At 37.2% G+C, this 22,313-nt stretch overlaps 1 protein-coding gene across 5 annotated transcripts in view; it reads right to left on the minus strand.

Annotated features, from left to right (window-relative positions):
* The window catches only part of TUBD1 (tubulin delta 1), a 127,459-nt gene that overhangs the window by 9,890 nt on the left and 95,256 nt on the right, over positions 1 to 22,313 (minus strand). For 4 of the 5 annotated variants that reach the window (XM_053707334.1, XM_053707335.1, XM_053707337.1 and 1 more), the window contains 2 exons: positions 19,519 to 19,683; positions 11,064 to 11,198 (listed from right to left, as the gene is read on the minus strand). In XM_053707334.1, coding sequence (XP_053563309.1) covers positions 11,064 to 11,198; positions 19,519 to 19,683 — 300 coding nt within the window. The remainder of the gene's footprint in view (positions 1 to 11,063; positions 11,199 to 19,518; positions 19,684 to 22,313) is intronic. The other variant, XM_053707336.1, reaches the window with a different exon arrangement.

Genomic DNA, 22,313 nt, shown 5'->3' on the forward strand with positions numbered 1-22,313 from the left:
CGGGCGGTATTAGGCCCGCGGGTGCGCCAAATGCTAAACTTCATTGCTTCATTTTTGGCGCGAGATTTTTTTTGGCGCGAAAAATACGTCTATGACGCAACTTCGTCATTTCCGGCGTGGCCTTACACACGGTTGCGTCATTGGTGACGCGAGTGTGTCATTTCCAGTTATTATTGGCGCCAAAAAAGTTTCAGTTACGTTGTGCATCATACTTGGCGCCAAACTTTTTCATTATTTCAATACCCCATTGATGTTTGCCTCTTGCCTTTTTTTCTCTATCAGAATGCTATGCTTTTTGGATTTTTTCCCATTCCTGAAACGGTCATATAAGGAAATTGATAATTTTGCTTTATATGTTGTTTTTTCTTTTACATTTTGCAAGATGTCTCAATCTGATCCTGCCTCAGAAGTTTCTGCTGGAACATTGCTGCCTGACATCGGTTCAACCAAAGCTAAGTGCATTTGTTGTAAAATTGTGGAAATTATTTTGCCGAATGTCATTTGTAATAGTTGTCATGATAAACTTTTACATGCAGATAGTGTGTCCATCAGTAATAGTACATTGCCAGTTGCAGTTCCTTCAACTTCTAATGTACATGATATACCTGTGAATTTTAAAGAATTTGTTTCTGATTCTATTTTGAAGGCTTTGTCTGCATTTCCACCTTCTAATAAACTTAAAAGGTCTTTTAAAACTTCTCTTTCAGTAGATGAAATTTCAAATGACCAACAACTCTTCTGATGAGGATCTATCTGATACAGAAGATCCTTCCTCAGATATTGACACTGACAAATCTACTTATTTATTTAAAATAGAGTATATGCGTTCTTTATAAAAAGAAGTGTTAATTACTTTGGATATTGAGGTAACCAGTCCTCTTGACGTTCAGTCTAATAAACGTTTAAATGTTGTTTTTAAACCTCCTGTAGTTTCTCCAGGGTTTTTTCCTATTCCTGAGGATATTTCTGATATGATTTCTAAGGAATGGAATAAGCCAGGTACTTCTTTTATTCCTTCTTCAAGGTTTAAAAAATTGTATCCTTTACCAGCAAAGTCTATAGAGTTTTGGGAAAAAATCCCCAAAGTTAATGGGGCTATTTCTACTCTTGCTAAACGTACCACTATTCCTATGGAAGATAGTACTTCCTTTAAGGATCCTTTAGATAGGAAGCTTGAATCTTATCTAAGGAAGGCCTATTTATATTCAGGTCATCTTCTTAGACCTGCAATTTCTTTGGCTGATGTTGCGACTGCATCAACTTTCTGGTTGGAGAATTTAGCGCAACAAGAATTGGATTCTGACATATCTAGCATTATTTGCTTACTGCAACATGCTAATCATTTTATTTGTGATGACATTTTTTATATTATCAAAATTGATGTTAGATCCATGTCCTTAGCTATATTAGCTAGAAGAGCTTTGTGGCTTAAATCTTGGAATGCTGATATGACATCTAAATCTAGATTACTATCTCTTTCTTTCCAAGGTAATAATTTATTTGGTTCTCAGTTGGATTCTATTATTTCAACTGTCACTGGGGGAAAGGGAGTTTTTCTGCCTCAGGATAAAAAACCTAAGGGTAAATCTAAGGCTTCTAACCGTTTTCGTTCCTTTCGTCAAAATAAGGAACAGAAACTTAATCCTCCCCCCAAGGAATCTATTTCCAATTGGAAGCCTTCCTCAAATTGGAATAAATCCAAGCCATTTAGGAAACCAAAGTCAGCCCCTAAGTCTGCATGAAGGTGCGGCCCTCATTCCAGCTCAGCTGGTAGGGGGCAGATTAAGGTTTTTCAAGGATATTTGGATAAATTCTGTCCAAAACCAATGGATTCAGAGCATTGTCTCTCAAGGGTATCGAATAGGATTCAGAGTAAGACCTCCTGTGAGAAGATTTTTTCTCTCACGTATCCCAGCAAATCCAGTAAAAGCTCAGGCTTTCCTGAAGTGTGTTTCAGACCTAGAGTCTTCAGGGGTAATCATGCCAGTTCCTTTTCAGGAACAAGGTTTAGGGTTTTATTCAAATCTATTCATTGTCCCAAAGAAGGAAAATGTATTCAGACCAGTTCTGGATCTGAAAATTTTTAATCGTTATGTAAGAGTACCAACTTTCAAGATGGTGACTATAAGGACTATTCTGCCTTTTGTTCAGCAAGGACATTATATGTCCACAATAGACTTGCAGGATGCATACCTTCATATTCCGATTCATCCAGAACATTATCAGTTTCTGAGATTCTCTTTTCTAGACAAGCATTACCAATTTGTTGCTCTTCCATTTGGCCTAGCAACAGCTCCAAGAATCTTTTCAAAGGTTCTAGGTGCCCTACTCTCTGTAATCAGAGAACAGGGTATTGCAGTGTTTGTCCTTATTTGGACGATATCTTGGTACTCGCTCAGTCTTTACGTTCTGCAGAATCTGTGTTGTTTCTTCGGAAAAATGGTTGGAGGATCAATTTACCAAAAAGTTTCTTGATTCCTCAGACAAGGGTCACCTATTTAGGCTTCCAGATAGATTCAGTGTCCATGACTCTGTCTCTAACAGACAAGAGATGTTTAAAATTGGTTGCAGCCTCCCGGCACCTTCAGTCTCAGTCATTCCCTTCAGTGGCTATGTGCATGGAAGTTTTAGGTCTCATGACTGCAGCATCGGATGCGATCCCCTTTGCTCGTTTTCCCATGAGACCTCTACAGCTTTGTATGCTGAACCAATGGTACAGGGATTATACAAAGATATCACAATTAATATCCTTAAATCCCATTGTACGACACTCTCTGACGTGGTGGATAGATGACCATCATTTAGTTCAAGGAGCCTCTTTTGTTCGGCCAACCTGGACTGTGATCACAACAGATGCGAGTCTTTCAGGTTGGGGAGCTGTTTGGGGATCTCTGACAGCACAAGGGGTTTGGAATTCTCAAGAGGCGAGATTACCAATAAATATTTTAGAACTCTGTGCAATTCTCAGAGCTCTTCAGTTTTGGCCTCTGTTAAAGAGAGAATTGTTCATTTGTTTTCAGACAGACAATATCACAACAGTGGCATATGCCAATCATCAGGGTGGGACTCACAGTCCCCAAGCTATGAAAGAAGTATCTTGGATACTTGCTTGGACAGAATCCAGCTCCTGTCTAATCTCTGCTGTGCATATCCCAGGTGTAGACAATTGGGAGGCGGATTATCTCAGCCGTCAGACTTTACATCCAGGGGAGTGGTCTCTCCATCCAGATGTGTTTTCTCAGATTGTTCAGATGTGGGGTCTTCCAGAGATAGATCTCATGGCCTCTCATCTAAACAAGAAACTTCCCAGATACCTGTCCAGGTCCAGGGATGTTCAGGCGGAAGCAGTGGATGCGCTGACACTTCCTTGGTTTTATCATCCTGCTTACATTTTCCCGCCTCTAGTTCTCCTTCCAAGAGTGATCTCCAAAATCATCATGGAACAATCATTTGTGTTGCTGGTGGCTCCAGCATGGCCACACAGGTTTTGGTATGCGGATCTGGTTCGGATGTCCAGTTGCCAGCGGGACCTTGAGACCTACTGTCTCAAGGTCCGTTTTTCCATCAAGATCTCAAATCATTAAATTTGAAGGTATGGAAATTGAACGCTTAGTACTAAGTCATAGAGGTTTCTCTGACTCAGTGATTAATACTATGTTACAAGCTCGTAAATCTGTCTCTAGAAAGATTTATTATAGAGTTTGGAAGACTTACATTTCATGGTGTTCTTCTCATAAATTCTCTTGGCATTCTTTTAGAATTCCTAGAATTTTACAGTTTCTTCAGGATGGTTTGGATAAGGGTTTGTCTGCAAGTTCTTTGAAGGAACAAATCTCCGCTCTTTCTGTTTTATTTCACAGAAAGATTGCTATACTTCCTGATATTCACTGTTTTGTACAGGCTTTAGTTCGTATTAAGCCTGTCATTAAATCAATTTCTCCTCCTTGGAGTCTTAATTTGGTTCTGAAGGCTTTACAGGCTCCTCCATTTGAGCCTATGCATTCTTTGGACATTAAACTACTTTCTTGGAAAGTGTTGTTCCTTTTGGCTATCTCTTCTGCTAGAAGAGTTTCTGAGCTATCTGCTCTTTCTTGTGAGTCTCCTTTTCTGATTTTTCATCAGGATAAGGCAGTTTTGCGGACTTCTTTTCAATTTTTACCTGTGAATTTTAACAACATTAATAGAGACATCGTTGTCCCTTCCTTGTGTCCTAATCCTAAGAATTCTTTGGAAAGATCCTTACATTCTTTGGATGTGGTAAGAGCTTTGAAATATTATGTGTAAGCTACTAAAGATTTCAGGAAGACTTCCAGTCTATTTGTTTTATTTTCTGGTCCTAGGAAAGGTCAGAAGGCTTCTGCTATTTCTTTGGCTTCGTGGTTGAAGCTTTTGATCCATCAAGCTTATTTGGAGTCGGGTCAGGCCCCACCTCAGAGAATTACAGCTCATTCTACTAGATCAGTCTCCACTTCGTGGGCATTTAAGAATGAAGCTTCAGTTGATCAGATTTGCAAAGCAGCAACTTGGTCCTCTTTGCATACATTTACTAAATTCTACCGTTTTGATGTATTTGCTTCTTCGGAAGCAGTTTTTGGTAGAAAAGTTCTTCAGGCAGCTGTTTCAGTTTGATTCTTCTGCTTTTGATTTGAGTTTTTTTCTTTCATTTATGAGAATAAACTTATTTATTTTTTGGGTTGTGGACTAATTTTTTTCAGCGGAAATTGGCTGTTTTTATTTTTATTCCTCCCTCTCTAGTGACTCTTGCGTGGAGTTCCACATCTTGGGTATTGCTATCCCATACATCACTAGCTCATGGACTCTTGCCAATTACATGAAAGAAAACATAATTTATGTAAGAACTTACCTGATAAATTCATTTCTTTCATATTGGCAAGAGTCCATGAGGCCCACCCTTTTTATGGTGGTTATCATTTTTTGTATAAAGCACAATTATTTCCAAATTTATTTTGTTGATGCTTTCTATTCCTTTCTTTATCACTCCACTGCTTGGCTATTCGTTAAACTGAATTGTGGGTGTGGTGAGGGGTGTATTTATAGGCATTTTGAAGTTTGGGAAACTTTGCCCCTCCTGGTAGGATTGTATATCCCATACGTCACTAGCTCATGGACTCTTGCCAATATTAAAGAAATTAATTTATCAGGTAAGTTCTTACATAAATTATGTTTTTCCTACAAGCAGATCTGCTGAATGATCCACCATAATTAATAACATATATATGACATAGTTAATACATTATACAGAGACTAAACATGGAAATGGGAAAGATAGACATTTTTTAACAATAGATAACACCCTCTCATTGGAATTATACTGTTATGTGATATTATACATATAGGAGGAAGGTATTAAATTGGGATCAGGTCTTATGTAGCATTTGCAGTTTGCATAAGAGAGCAATGATCATATCGGTTTATGTTAATTACTAGTCCTAAAGCCTGTGTACGGGCCATTTTCTGCAGTACAGCGGTCCCACCCCTTGCATTCTCTCTATCCCCCCTCTCTTTTGCGCTCTCTTTCTCCCCTCTCTTTTTCCCCTCTCTTTTGCTCTCTCTCTCCCCTCTCTTTTGCTCTCTCTCTGGCCCCGCCCGTGTCACGCCCGGCCCCGCTCACGTCACACCCGCCAGCCACGCCAACTCCACCACACGACGCCAGGTCAGTTGGAAGGCCAGGTGTGTTTGTCCTCACGCGCAGTCTCTACTGCGCATGACAGCTTCAGACAAACACACTTGGCCTTTTATTATATAGGATTTTGAGTTTGAGACCCTTATGCATGGGTGACAATGAACCTGATCGTATCATAAATTATATAAAGGAGAAAGATTATGATTTTAATGTCTGCTGTAATAATTGAACAAGGTTTATAAGGATGTAACAGCCCCATTTTGTGTTTTCCTAGGTTTATGTACACAAAACATCTGTATGCCTACAGATATGATGTTTCTGTTCGGTTATATGCATATAAATTTTATAAAAATATATATAAAAAAAATGAATAAGAAAAATAACTTATGACAGATAATTGTGTTGAGTGTTTTAATTTTACCAAGACAGCCAGGAGAATGTAATGCATAAGTACATCAATAAAGCCCAAAAACATTTAGGACCAAATTACAAAGTGGAGCTCTAAATATCACTTTCATGAAAGCGATATTTGCACTCCACTGTGTAAAACCAGCGCACGCTAATGTGCGCTAGTATTACAAGTTGTCAGCAATGCAAACGCGAGCTCAAATTTGTATTGCTGGGAAGCATTGCACTCAGGAAAGCGTTCCCATAGGCTCCAATGGGAGCCTCGTTCTGATGCCAATTTTGCTTTTCACAGAGGAGAACTTTCCTGAAGTATATCAGTCTGATCCCTCCTAGTAAGGTCAGTCCAGCACCAAAATACCAGGCAATACTCCTTTGAACAAGGAACATGAGAACCCCAGACGATCGTCTCAGCCTTCTTTGGGCCTCATCAGTGAGGTGCAGCCATATTCCTCTAAGTACAATGGGCAAGGAGTCCTCGTCTGGTTTACCCCATCACCCTTAGGGAGACTTCCCCAGGGTCATAATTCAAATGCATATAGAAAGGAAGCACTCTACCAGGAATGAACAACAGCTCAGTAACTTGTTCTATGGTGAATGAGCACCTAGGAGCAGCCTCTTTTAGCCCAATTGTGCTTATCAGTCTGATACCGCCTAGTGAGGTCAGTCCAGTGCCGAAATGCCAGGCAATCCTCCTTTGAACAAGGAACATGAAAACCCCAGACGATCGTTTCAGCCTTCTAGCTCAAGCTACTGAGCTGTTGCTCGTACCTAGTAGAGTGCTTCTCTCTTTGTATGCATTTGTATTATGACCCTGGGGAGGTCTCCCTAAGGATGATGGGGGGAAATAGATGTCGTCTCCTTGTCCAGTGTGCTTAGAGGAATATGGCTGCACCTTACTGACGAGGCCCACAAAAGGCCAAAACAATCGTCTTGGGTTGTCATGTTCCTTGTTCAGAGGAGAATTGCCTGGTATTTCAGTGCTGGATTGACCTTACTTGGCAGGATAAGACTGATATACTCCAGGAAACTTTTCCTGTGTGAAAAGCACAGCTGGGCTAAAAGAAGCTGTTCCTGGGTGGTAACTCACAATAGAACAAAGCTACTGAGCTGTTGTTTGTTCCTGGTAGAGTGCTTCTCTTTTTGTATGTTCTTAAAAGTTTGTCATGGGGTTACAAGAAAATCTTTTAAATTACGAAAACAGGAGTCCTAAATATACCTGAATAAACATCACTTTTTCTTCTCCTAAAAGCCATAAAAAAGAACAACCCATACTGCCCCATGTGGTCATGGCAAAATCAAAGACAAATAAAAATACAGAAACATTATTTATAGAGCTTTACAAAATGTCAAAATAAACAAATTAAGAGGTGTAATGTAGATGCAATGTTGGTATACACAGTTTAAAAATATTATTATTAAAATATTATTAATTAATATGTAAATCTAATGGTCAATTCAGAACACAACTCCACCATCCCGGTTAGCATCCAGGAAATGTTGGAAGGTAAGCAGCTGTGCTCATTGGCTTAGGACACTGGTTTTCAAACCTGTCCTCATGCCTCCCTAACAGGCCAGATTTTGAGGATATCTGAACTGAAGCACAGGTGAAATAATCAGCTGATTAGTAACCATGGTTATTTTACTTGCTCTCACCAAAGGTAATGTTGAAAACCTGGCCTGTTGGGGAGGCCAGGTTTGAAAACCAGTAGCAAAGGACAATGAAGGAGAGGTATAATGGTCACGTGATAGCCTGTTGTATACCTGTTGGCACCTGCAGTGGTTGCTATGGTACTGCTTGCAAGAGCTCAGTCCCTAAAGTGACAATGATAGCTCTGTAAGCTGCAAATTAAAGTGGGCTGTTATAAATTTGGGTGGTACAATCACCCACACGTATTTTAAAGAGACTAAAAGTGCTCGGCTACTTCAAATGCAAATAGAGCAAGTTCCTATAGAACAGTTTCTACAACAACATCAAAATGTTATTCAGTAAATATAGGGTTTATGACAAAATGTCATTGATGTCACTCAGTTTTAACCCAGCAAGCCTACTATCAGATGAGATTTTCCAGACTGTTCTTAAAGGAACATTAAAGGGACAGTAAACCTTAAAAATAATGTTATATAATTCTGCACATAGTGCAGAATTATATAACATTATTTAAGTGCTATAGTTCTAATAGCCTTTTTTCTCTTTAAATATGTAATATTTAGTCAGCGCATCGGGCCAGCTGTATAGTCACAGCCCGGCCCGACAGCGCCATAAGTCTAAGTGCAGCTCGCTCCTGTGACAGGAGCGAGCTGCATTTAGTTCTATGGCGCGGTCGGGCCGGGCTGTGACTATACAGCTGGCCCGATGCGCTGACTAAATATTACAGACCTGCTCAGCAGAGAGCGGGTCTGTAAAAGCGCCGTAATTTTTACATATTTAAAGAGAAAAAAGGCTATTAGAACTATAGCACCTAAATAATGTTATATAATTCTGCACTATGTGCAGAATTATATAACATTATTTTTAAGGTTTACTGTCCCTTTAAACGTATTTTAAATGCATTAAAAATTAACCACTGTATTACAAAATATCTAAATAAAAAAATGACCATATTAGAAAGCGTTTAAAACTTTTTTTTAGCAAAATTTGTATTGCTTTGCTGAACACACTTATTTGTCTCCCAATTAGGAATAGATAAAAAAAAAAATAGTTGGGAAATTCTTTAAAATTATATGCTATCTGAATAATAAAAGAAGAAACAAAGGTTTCATATCCCTTTAAGGTTGACCCACTAAGAAAAATATATTTTCTTGACTAAGAAAAGCTAGATGCTACTTCATTAATTACTCATCGTCTCTAGTATTATGTTCATAATCTATGTTCACAATGTTAATGTTAAAGGGACATGAAACAACAAAAAAATATTTAATGATTCAGATAAAACATAAAATTTTAAACACCTTTCCAATTAACTTCTATTCACTTGGCATCCTTTATTGAAAAGCATACCTAGGTAGGCTCAAGTGCTAGGAGCTAGTTGCTGATTGGTGGCTGCACATATATGCCTCTTGCCATTGGCTGACTGATGTGTGCAGCTAGCTCCCAGTAGTGCATTGCTAGCCAGCGACGTGCAGTGAGGTCAGAGGCTGGTGAGGCACTAAATATGATACGCCGGAGAAACACATGTACAGAGGGCTGCAAGTACCCCCAACAGGGCAGGTTTAAATGATAGCTGAACCAGTGCACAGGTGACATAATCAGGTGATGGATGAGAGCAAGTTAGTAACCACTGAGTTACTGATCAGCTGATTACTTCACCTGTGCACTGATTCAGCTATAATGAAAACCTGGCCTGTTGGGAGTACTTGAGGACCATTGTTGAGAAACACTGCACTAAAGCACCAGCTCATCGGAAATGAATTGATTACCTGGAGAATAAAGAACACATACTCTGCTCACTGACACCCACACACACTCTGCTCACATACACACTCACACAATTCTGTGGCACAGTGCCAGTTACTAAGCAATTAGAATGATACACAATCTCTTCTCTACTCACTACTGTATTGTAAAAATAGAAACAATTTACCAAACAAGTTTTACACAAAGGACAAGTTATCAATACTGCCAACACAGCTGCTGCAATATGGTGTTCAAGAAATGCACGTGCACATCCCACTTAGGTATGCTCTTCAACAAAGGACACCAAATGATACCAAAATAATTAAGTACATAATAATAAAAGTAAAATAGAAAGTTTATGTATTTATTTTTTGTGTGCAATTTTTATCTGAATGATGGAAATGTAATTATGACTTTCATGTTCCTTTCAAAAACTAATTTGATTTGCTGACATGGGGCCAGTAACAGTTGATGCTAATTCTCAAAATATAAATAACTAGAAAAGTCTATTAAAATAGCATGCTCTACCTCAATCATGAAAGTTTAATTTTAAATGTCTCCCTTTGACTATGTGTTTAACCAGTTACTTTACAGTGGCATTATTTCTAAAAACATTTAACTGCAATAATTACATATATTTTTAAATGACTCATTATCTCCTTTTTATGAATATAAACTTGTATAAAAGCAGCACATATTAAAAACACAATGCAACAGCTTTCAATTGATTTTTTAATTACAAGTTAACAGCAGTCTTTAAATAAATGGAGACACAGAGAAAAATAAAAATAGATACTGCATCCTCTGACTGAACAGACATAACATATATGGAGTTTGTACCTAATTAAATCAAATAACCATGAAAAAGGGAGGCTTAGCAATATTCAATGTCAAAAACTTTAATTTAAATAATGTGGACACTTTACACTTAACTTCAAACTCTGGGTTTTAAATTATGGATTTAAATTTGAATTGACCCTTTGACTTCCTGTCAGTATTGGGTTATTCTCACTTACTGTCCCCCCCCCTGTTAATGAGCTGTATCTGAACACAATTTGTGAATCACAAGAGATGTAGAATACTACTTTACTCTTCTGCTTGGTGTCATCTGTTCTTAGGTTACCTCAGCTTCCAGTTGTGTCAGATGACCCTGCTCAATGCATCCTCCTTCTGAATAATCTATATATCCTTCACTTGCTAAGAGGCATCAAGAGGGGTGACTCCTATTGGTCCCATTTTTTGCTGCTAATATATTGACAGAACACAGGTGGCGCTGCAGCACAGCTTTTCCTTTGACCCATGTACTGCAACGGAGAGAAGCGTTCCTGTACCTGCCTCTCCATAGCATTACATGGGGGGAAATAATTTTTTTTGTATGGCAGGGTAGGCACTGCCTCCCCTGCCTCCTATGAGTGCACGTCCCTGATTGCTACTCATTCAACAAACATGAAAATGAAGCAAAATGTATAATATAATAAATTGGAAAGTTGCATGCTCTATCTGAATCATGAAAGAACATTTTTGGGTTTCATGTCCCTTTAATATTATGTTCACAATGAGACCCTATATGATGTTACTTCAAAAGTCATAAATCAATGTGAATTTAAAGGCACTTACCTAGTGAGGCTGTGTGTACATCTTTGCCTCTAAGGATGGCTAAATTAGCGACAGAAGTATTAAAATTCAGATTCTTTATCAGTGAAAACTTTTCTGTTTCTGGTTTTGATGGAGGTTGTACTTGCCAGTTAATTCCTAAAAATAAAAAATGCTTTTTTAAAGGTCTAACGTAGACATGTGCATTTGTGTGATTCGTTTTACATTGATAGACGAATATGGGCGCCGGCAGCAGCATTCAGCTCTTTTCGAAGAACCAACTTTTTATATGGGAGTTGTCTCTATCAGCCATATAAAAAGTTGGCTTAAAGGATCATTAAACACCTCAAGATATTAATATAAATAGTTTAATTACATGTAGTAAAACAACTTTGCAATATACGTTAATTATTTATTTTGCTCTCCTTTCCTGTAATTGAATTCTGAATATTGTGGACTTTCCATTTCATGTTAAACATGGAAGTACAGACACAGCTATATTCCACACAGTCATTGGTTGCACACTCTAGAAAGCCATTTACAACCATTCCTAATTGGCCTCAGCAGAAAATGTAACCTAAGTTAGAATATGGCTGTGCTCACTGCTTTATGGGCATTAACTTTACCCTTATTTTTTCAATATTTAAACAACTAATATCATTCTTAAAAATACATGTACAAATTATTCCCAGGCTAATCTTTGCTTTCAATACATAATTCAAGCAATGATTTATTTAGTTTTTAATGTCCCTTTATTCAGCACAGGAAAATGTATTTTAAAAAACAACAACAAAACACATTTTTATATGCAGTATTTTGAAACATTATTTTATCAAATGCAACATAAAAATATCAGGCAATTACTGTTAGTCTCAATTTAATCAGATATTACTTCACTTGTTCTTAGCCAAAAAGCAGAGTGGATTTGATTTAAATCATGATTCAAAGCACTAGTAAGACCCAGTTAAATCATGGTTTTCTACCTAAAAGGTTTCATTTTTAGAATGATAACTTTTCAGATTATTTTTCCAGTTATATCAGAAATTGACTGATTTAGTTATACATCATTAAAAATACATAGATAAGTATGAAATTATTGGGAGGTTAACTATATCCAGTTTAGGGTTAGATTACAAGTGGATCACTAATTTATTGCGCGCCCGTAAACCGGAAAATTTGCCAATTTACAGGCACTCAAATAACCAGCTGATACATTGCTAAGAATTTTGTCGATTTTTTATAAAAAAAAAAAAAAAAAAGGAGCATTTTTTAAAATAAAAACAACAGCATGAAGCAGTTTTTAGGGGTTAAAAGTGGCTGGTGTTAGAAAAAAAAAAACGGCACTGATAAGTGCCTTTAGATTGCAGTCTATGGGTAACTGTGTGTTCCCTGTAAATATACTGTATATGTCTATGCATATATATTTATGTGTTAATATGTTTATATGCACATATTAACACATATATATGTACATAAGCATATACATATATATTTAACATTTGCTGCGCTAGGTTCTCAGCCGTGTCTGACGGCATGAGAACGAGGCTTCTATTGGAGCCTATGGAAGCATGCTCTCTTGTGCGAAAGCGATATTTTGCCCTCCACTTGTAATCTAGCCCTTAATAGGGTAATCATTCATATTTAATTCCACTGTACTTTATTGGAAGGAGAAACATAATCATTACCTTAATAATAATAATAATTTAAATAGCTTTATTTAATGAATGAAAAATAATAATTACCGTAATAATAATAACAATTAAATAGTATTATTTAACTAAAACAATAACTTTATAGGTTTCACTTTTTTACTGCTTGCTCCTCCTTCCTCACACTTAGGCCCTTGTGTAGATCTATTCCACTCCAAACAATCTTTTATTCATTGAGGTTTTTTAAACTTAGTAAAAGGTTAAACACATAGCAGAAGTACCGCTCTGCCTCGGCAAAGTACTGCTGGTCCCAAAAGGAAACTTCAGCTGAACTAATGAGCAGAGTTGGTTGCACAGGTGGGACATGTGACCAACACTGCTGATTAGGTAAGTTTCTGCTCGAGACCAGAAGTGCTCTGTGGGTCCGAAGCAGTACTTTAGTTTTCAACCTCTTTGTGGAGATTAAACACATAGAGGTGCAATGTTCATATTTTAAAATGTGTTCAGAGCATATTAGAGAAAGTGGGTAAGGCAACTAAGTGCTCAATCTTTGACTCCAGAAGTCAAAGTCAAAATATGGTCCCCTATAATGCTTACTATAATGCCTACTCAACTCTTGCTGACCAAACTGGTGATTTGTTAAAGGGACGGTCTACATAAAAATTGTTATTGTTAAAAAAGATAGATAATGTCGTCACTACCCATTCCCCAGCTTTGCACAACCAACATTGTTAGATTAATATACTTTATAACAGGGGTCGCCAACCTTTCGGACCTCAGGGATCACTAAACTCACAATTTTGAATCCTGTGGATCACTAACATGATTTTTTTTTAAAGGTACAAACCTCTATGGGGCCTATCTATCAAGATCGGTACAGAGCTTGAGGGCCTTGGAGGCTCGCCAAAAACACCAGTTATGAAGCAGCGGTCTAAAGACCGCTGCTCCATAACCCTGTCCGTTTGGTCTCTGCATTCAGCGATGTCTGTCGGACCTGATCCGCACTGTCGGATCAGGTCCGACAGAAATTTGTTAAATAGGCCTCTATGTGTGTATGTACTGTATATATATATATATATATATATATATATATATATATATATATATACAGGGAGTGCAGAATTATTAGGCAAATGAGTATTTTGACCACATCATCCTCTTTATGCATGTTGTCTTACTCCAAGCTGTATAGGCTCGAAAGCCTACTACCAATTAAGCATATTAGGTGATGTGCATCTCTGTAATGAGAAGGGGTGTGGTCTAATGACATCAACACCCTATATCAGGTGTGCATAATTATTAGGCAACTTCCTTTCCTTTGGCAAAATGGGTCAAAAGAAGGACTTGACAGGCTCAGAAAAGTAAAAAATAGTGAGATATCTTGCAGAGGGATGCAGCACTCTTAAAATTGCAAAGCTTCTGAAGCGTGATCATCGAACAATCAAGCGTTTCATTCAAAATAGTCAACAGGGTCGCAAGAAGCGTGTGGAAAAACCAAGGCGCAAAATAACTGCCCATAAACTGAGAAAAGTCAAGCGTGCAGCTGCCAAGATGCCACTTGCCACCAGTTTGGCCATATTTCAGAGCTGCAACATCACTGGAGTGCCCAAAAGCACAAGGTGTGCAATACTCAGAGAAAGGCTGAAAGACGACCACCACTGAACAAGACACACAAGCTGAAACGTCAAGACTGGGCCAAGAAATATCTCAAGACTGATTTTTCTAAGGTTTTATGGACTGATGAAATGAGAGTGAGTCTTGATGGGCCAGATGGATGGGCCCGTGGCTGGATTGGTAAAGGGCAGAGAGCTCCAGTCCGACTCAGACGCCAGCAAGGTGGAGGTGGAGCACTGGTTTGGGCTGGTATCATTAAAGATGAGCTTGTGGGGCCTTTTCGGGTTGAGGATGGAGTCAAGCTCAACTCCCAGTCCTACTGCCAGTTTCTGGAAGACACCTTCTTCAAGCAGTGGTACAGGAAGAAGTCTGCATCCTTCAAGAAAAACATGATTTTCATGCAGGACAATGCTCCATCACACGCGTCCAAGTACTCCACAGCGTGGCTGGCAAGAAAGGGTATAAAAGAAGAAAATCTAATGACATGGCCTCCTTGTTCACCTGATCTGAACCCCATTGAGAACCTGTGGTCCATCATCAAATGTGAGATTTACAAGGAGGGAAAACAGTACACCTCTCTGAACAGTGTCTGGGAGGCTGTGGTTGCTGCTGCACGCAATGTTGATGGTGAACAGATCAAAACACTGACAGAATCCATGGATGGCAGGCTTTTGAGTGTCCTTGCAAAGAAAGGTGGCTATATTGGTCACTGATTTGTTTTTGTTTTGTTTTTGAATGTCAGAAATGTATATTTGTGAATGTTGAGATGTTATATTGGTTTCACTGGTAAAAATAAATAATTAAAATGGGTATATATTTGTTTTTTGTTAAGTTGCCTAATAATTATGCACAGTAATAGTCACCTGCACACACAGATATCCCCCTAAAATAGCTATAACTAAAAACAAACTAAAAACTACTTCCAAAACTATTCAGCTTTGATATTAATGAGTTTTTTGGGTTCATTGAGAACATGGTTGTTGTTCAATAATAAAATAAATCCTCAAAAATACAACTTGCCTAATAATTCTGCACTCCCTGTATATGTATATATATATATACATACATACATACATACATACATACATACACACACACATATATACATACATACAAACATATACTGTACATAACTAGTATAACCATAGCTAAGTTTACATTATATATATATATATATATATATATATATATATACACAGACAAACATACTGAACATAACTAGTATAACCATAGCTAAGTTTACATTATATATATATATATATATATATATATATATATATATATATACACACAAACATACTGTACATAACTAGTATAACCATAGCTAAGTTTGCATTATGTATATATTTACACATTTTTAAGAATTATTTTTTTAAATGAACTGAATGACACAACTGAGAGAATACTTCCAAATGACAGATGAAGGGTGAGTGCCAACTTTTGAGCTGGAAACAGAGAGGCAGAAAGTGGGGAAAAAAGAATTATGTTTAAAAGGACCACAAGACTTCCAAGTTACCTCCCCAGTTAGGAATTATTAAAAACTACTTATGATCATGGACAGACATTGAAGTCATAAATTAAGTTTATATCAGATGTGAGCTAACCACGACTGATGTTACTGGCAATTACTATAATACTGGTGGGATATGGCTGATCTGCCTGCTGGATGGCAATTACTGGAATTCAGGTGAAATGGCTTTGTGCGCAGGAAAATTATTAGAATGAAAAATAATATTTAATTTAAAAAAAAAAGAAGATGGAGGAGAGGAAGACAATCAGTGATGTAAGTTCATCTGAAGGAATTAGGAAAACTATTACATAGAGACAGGTAAATGGGAAGAAAATAAATGAAATATAAGAGAGAAATTGTTTTTTTAAGATTTTCTTTTTTATACACTTTAATTCCACTATTTCAAGCCAAGACTATACCAACCTCTGCTGGCTTTAGAATGGAAGCATATTTCTCTGAGCAGCGCGCCGGGTGGGAGGATTTAAAAATACAATCTAGCTACACAAGTTGCGCAGTACTATGCAACATCTGTAGGAAGATTGTAATTTAACTCCTCCGTCAGTTTTTACTGATGTCCAGCCAGGCACTGTAGGGAGTTGCAGCGCGATGGGGTGACACCATCAGAGGATATTAATTCCTGCTTGATGGTGTCAAGGACCACCAACATCTTCTCATGGACCACTGGTTGGCGACCGCTGCTTTATACCATTTAAACCTCTACATTTCTGCCTGTTTCAAAGGCTCTATTGACAGCCTCTTAATCACATGCTTTTGTATTTGCCTATCACAACAGGAGACTGCTAGTTCATGTGGGCCATATAGATAACAATGGGTTCACGCCCAGGGAGTTATTTAAGAGTTAGCACAACACAGTACTAAGATAATAGATAATAAATACAAACTCATGTGATCAGGGGGCTGTCAGAAGATGCTTAGATACAAGGTAATTACAGATACAGGTAAAAAGTACATTAATATAACTGTGTTGGTTATGCAAAACTGGGGAATGGGTGATAAAGGGATTATCTATATTTTAAAACAATAAAAATTCTAGTGTAGACTGTCCCTTTAAGTGAATTCTGAAAGTAAAAATTTAAAATGCTGATAATTATTGCATAATACAAACATGACTTAAGAATAACATTCAAATTAATGCACTTTAAGGTAACAAAAGCAGCTGTAATTTCTTTAAATGGACATTGTAATGATTTGTTATAGCATATAATTGTAGCACCACTGACCCTGCAATTCTGGGGGGGGGGGGGCACGATTTATTAAGCAGCGGATACTGCTTATTCTGCGCAAGCCCTCCAGGAGTTAAAATGCAGTCTTAAGACCGCTGCTCCTTAACTCGTCCGCCACCTCTGAGGTGGCGGACTCCAATCATCCCGATCAGATATGATCACAATGATTGACACCCCCTGCTAGCGAGCGATTGGCTAAGAATGAAATGCTTGTGCATTGTTAAATGCAGACAGCGTATGCTGTCGACATTTAGCAATGTTGAGCGGACATGATTCTCTACAGCAAATCATGTCTGCCCGACATTTGATAAATCGTCCCCAAAGTGTTTAATCCCTGGAAAAAAATTCCCTGTGTAATTTGTAACTATAAATATGGTTATGATTTTAAGGCATTATCTTTAGTATAAGTGTTAGTATAATGTGAGGCAGGTTACGGCCAATCATGCCTTTAGTGAGAGGACATTCATATAAAAATGTTTGGGTTCACCTACATTAGAACTTACACAAAATACATTCTATGGTATGTATTTTCCCACAACAATACTCGGAACTGTCGATAATGAATGCTAATCACTGAAATACGATATGAGTTAATGGGGGGGTTACTGGAGTCCATGGGGTCAATTTATGTAGGTGCGGACAGATATGATCCGCTATAGCGAATCATGTCCGCCGCACATCAATAAATGCCAACAGCAATTGGCCGCTAGCAGGGGGTGTCAATCAACCCGATCGTATTCGATCGGGCTGATTGCTGTCAGCAACCTCAGAGGTGGCGGACGAGTTAAGGTGCAGCGGTCTTAGGACCGCTGCTTCTTAACTTCCACTTTAGTCGGAACTGAAGCGGAGAGGGTCGGAAGCAGCATCCGCTGCTTCATAAATCTACCCCCATGAGTGTGTTGAGCAATTGGACAGAGTAGTGTTTATGTTAAGTGAAAAACATTCTGAATGCCATTTGTATATGGGCATGATGGGTATACTGGTTATGCTTCAATTTGTAATTCATTAAGAAAACCTTGGAAATTAATTTTAATTAGAAGAAAGCGGCCACAACTTATCTTCTATAACATAATTTTACCAGCTATCAAATTGTAAATTGTGAAACCGCTAAGTGACAAGGTTTACAATATCAGCAAAAGTTCCAAACTTCACTGTACAGAACGAGGTTTGTCTTTGATGACTATTTATTGCTGGGGCAACATGCACTATGAATCACTGGCTGCGATAGGTTATGGCTCCCAAGCAGGCCTTTAGATATTTGTTTAACTCCATTGAGGGGTGTGAAAAATATAGTTAACAAAGGAAAGTAATATATACAAGCTCCAGCAAATAAAAGTACATAGCATGCATTATAATCTCCCGTTAAACTTTTAAACACAAACAATTAAGTTAAACCTGTTCATTTTTAAACTAAGTACGTCAGTACATGAGTTATCATTAGGGGCAGATTGTTTGCTCACTGATAAGGGCAACTGGTGGACAGTGGCACACCCCACAATCTTAGAAACAACAATAATTTTATTTTTCAGCTAAGGAACATCCATTTAAAAAAAAAAAAAAAAAAAAAACATATTAGCTGCAACAAAGAATCATTAATATCCCTTTAAAGCAGTATTTTTTTTTAAAATATTCTTTAAACTGACAGGCTAAATTGATATGGTCTATTTTTAAAATCCAGATCATTTTTACAATTGGTTGTACATGTATCATTCATATTTTGTCAAGAAAAATTCTTATTTTTTTCCATGTATTTTAAAAAAATGTAACTAAATACAGGCCGGTTTCTCAATATCAATTTGTTTTAATCTGCTAACTGGCAGAGAGGTGCAATGAGTTGTGTAGCAATGTGTTGTAGATCATTACAGTTACACAATGGTTAATAGGTGACTAACAGCAGACCATGAATTAGCTATGAATGGAGTTTATCTAAGCATTTAGAAAAATCCTGTGTTATTCTATGAAATTTATGGACTAAGTTCTCAAGAGATTTCTCATGCTTTCTTGAGGATGCTCAATGGAAACATAAGAATTAATTCTTCTCACTGGAGGTTTTTGGCCTTACTTAGTGAATCTTCCTCTTAATCACCCATTACTCATCTGTTTAAATAATGTTCCTCCATTATTATCCTCCCTTATCCATCTCTAGGGACCAATATATAAGCACATGTAGACGTGCCCTAGGAAAAACTCTTCTCTACAACAGTTGACTTGGGTATTGTACTTTAGTAATTGTACTTATTTAATGTGGAAGTTGGAGCTGTCCATTTTTTTTTCTGGAGCTTTAACAGTGAGAGAAATAACCAGACTTTCTGCCAGTACAGGCTCTTCTCCAACATATATGAAAGAAGGTTTTTTTTATTCCAAAATTGTTCAAGAGAAAAACTGTAGCTTACAAGAATGTTTATACTCAAACAGCAAAGCAATTTGTAAATAATTAACTTTTACTACAAAACTGTTCTCACCTTCTTCCATCTTCGCATTAGCAATTAGCATTTGTCTTAAATGTTTGATGAGCCCTTGCCAATTAAATGTACTGTATGCCAGAGAGTTTTCAGACATTTGAGGAATGTTATGAAGACCCAACATTTTGAATTCAGGGTGGGGAACTAAGCACTCCATTAAATCCCCTGGGAAGAAAAGAAAATACATCATATTAGCCCTGCACTGAAGTGTGGTTTTGTGTGATATTTTTGTGTTGAGAGAGCACTTTTTTTTCCATGCTATCATACTTCAGACACATATCTTGCATGGAACAGTCGTAACTGGCTTTATTTAGCAAGTCATGAATTTTCACAGACCACAACTGCACAGCTATCAATTGTCTACTGTTGAAGCTCATACATGAAAGGACAAAGGTAAAGCATTTTCTTTCCATATAAAATAAGTATTGTAAAGATAGACTTAATGGACACATTTTGTAATGTTAAAAAGAACATTGATATCTGTGAAAATCTTAAAGTGATGGTAAACTCTCTCCCCTTTTTAAAATCAGATCTGGAATGTAAGTGATATTTTAGACGGAGTTTCATTCATCAGTTGTAATAAAGATGCGATTTTTAATATAGATATAAAATTCAAATTACCCGCGCTCCACCACCCACTTCAAAAGTCAATTTTTCTGTGAGCTAACGGTTTGAATTGTTCTCCAAACAGCGCTCTAGCTACAACAAAAGTGCCACATGGAGAGAGTGCTGATTGGACAACAATTCAAAACTTTAGCTTAAAGAAAAATTTACTTTTGTACTGGGTGGTGGAGCGTGGGGTATCTGAATTTTATGTCTATATAAAGTAAGTTATAGCGCATTTTCATTACAAATGAAGAATGCATTTGTGATTGGCCGATGGCTGTCACATAATACAAGAGGAGTGGAAATAGACATAACTGAAATTTGACAGAAAAAAAAATCAACTACTATTTGAAGTTCAGACTAAGTGCTATTGCATTGTTTTTTTATCATGCATTTGTTGATTATGCAAATCTTCTGTATTTACTGGTCCTTTAAGGAAACTTGTAAAAACCTTATCAAAACCATCCTGGAAAAAATGAAAAGTCTCATTGATATGGAGGAACAGTTATATTCACACATAAAAAGTTATGCTTGCTTAGGATGTCTATACTCTCTTTTAAAAGGTGTGGAAATACCTTAGAACAAAAAGCAATTGGTTTTAAGATCATTATTTCAGTAACTTTGCACTCAGTGCTAGATTCTTAAGGTCAAATGATAAAACTGAATCTAGTTTATGTGAGTCAAGCTTCATAGGTAGCTTTGAAAGAGCCCTCACCGATATGTTTACCATGTCTAAGGCCCACATACTGCTTGGCTGCCATGCTTTTGTAATGCGTATGCTCATACCACACCTCTACTATATCTGTTTGGAGCATGGCTGTCAGTAAATAAAATGTCTACCAGATTTTAATTACTGTAACATTTATGAAGGATGCTTGTGGAACCTTGGGCAGAAAACAGGACATTTGGAAGTGTCTGGATATAGTCATCAAACTAACTTGTGAAAGCCCCTTATCTGTGATGTACTGGATGAGGTGATGTTATGCAGATTGTAGAGATTACTTGAGGGTTATTTTTTTGCCAGTGAATCATCAGTGATGCCTCTCTCATTATTGTCAGTTCTGTAGGTATTCTCTGGGGTGGTACTTTCTGCTTGGACACCAATGAACTGAACCTTAAACCATCAAAGCATTGTAATCCGCCTAACTAAATCAGACTAATCGACAGACAAGCTCCTGTGACACCAAAAACACTCACAAACCACAAACATCCACTGTAGGTTGTCAATCATAGAAATGAAAGTGTAGGAAGGCTGTTGACAATAAACATTGTTTAAAGGCTATAAAGCAAATCTCCCCAAAAAATGGATTATTTGATCCATTTTTATTACATCCATTTGAAATGTGATGGCTAACATATATTCACTTACAATTAAAAAATTGCACTTTAGATCACTGGTTTTCAAACCTGTCCTCAGGCCTCCCCAACGGTCCAGGTTTTCCGGATAACCTTGGATGAGAGCAGCTAAAATAACCATGTTTAGTAATCAGTTGATTATTTCACCTGTGCTTCAGTTCAGATATCCTCAAAATGTGACCTTTTAGGGAGGTCTGAGGACAGGTTTGAAAACCAGTGCTTTAGAATAATTCTATATTTCTACACAGTGTATATAAAAAAATATATTTCATTTGATATAACCCAGAACATTAGTTTTAGTAAAAGTGCAATCACTTAAATGCACAGTATACAAATAGAAAAGGGACGAAAAAACACATTTTCTGTCATGATTCAGATAGAGAATGCTATTTTAAACAACTTTCTAATTTACTTCTATTATCAAATGTTATTTGTCCTCTTTGTAAATTTTGTTGAAAAGCAGGGACGTAAAGCTATATGGCAGCAGTTTTGCAAGAATATTATCCATTTGCAAAAGCAATAGATAGCAGCACTATTTCCTGCCATGTAGTTCTTCAGTCACCTGCAACAAAGTATCATGGGGACAAAGTAGATGTCATAATACAAGTAAAATTGGACACTTTTTAAAATTGTATGGTATGTCTAAATCGAAAAATATTTTTGGGGGGTTTCATATCCCTTTAAAGGGACACTCAATCAAAATTAAACTTTCATTATTCAGTTAGCGCATGCAATTAGAAAAAACTTTCCAATTTACTTCAATTAACAAAATGTGCAGTCTTTTTATATATAAACTTTTTGAGTTACCAGCTCCTACTGAGCATGTGCAAGAA

Source organism: Bombina bombina, chromosome 3, assembly GCF_027579735.1.
Source record: "Bombina bombina isolate aBomBom1 chromosome 3, aBomBom1.pri, whole genome shotgun sequence".
Taxonomy (NCBI): Eukaryota; Metazoa; Chordata; class Amphibia; order Anura; family Bombinatoridae; genus Bombina; species Bombina bombina.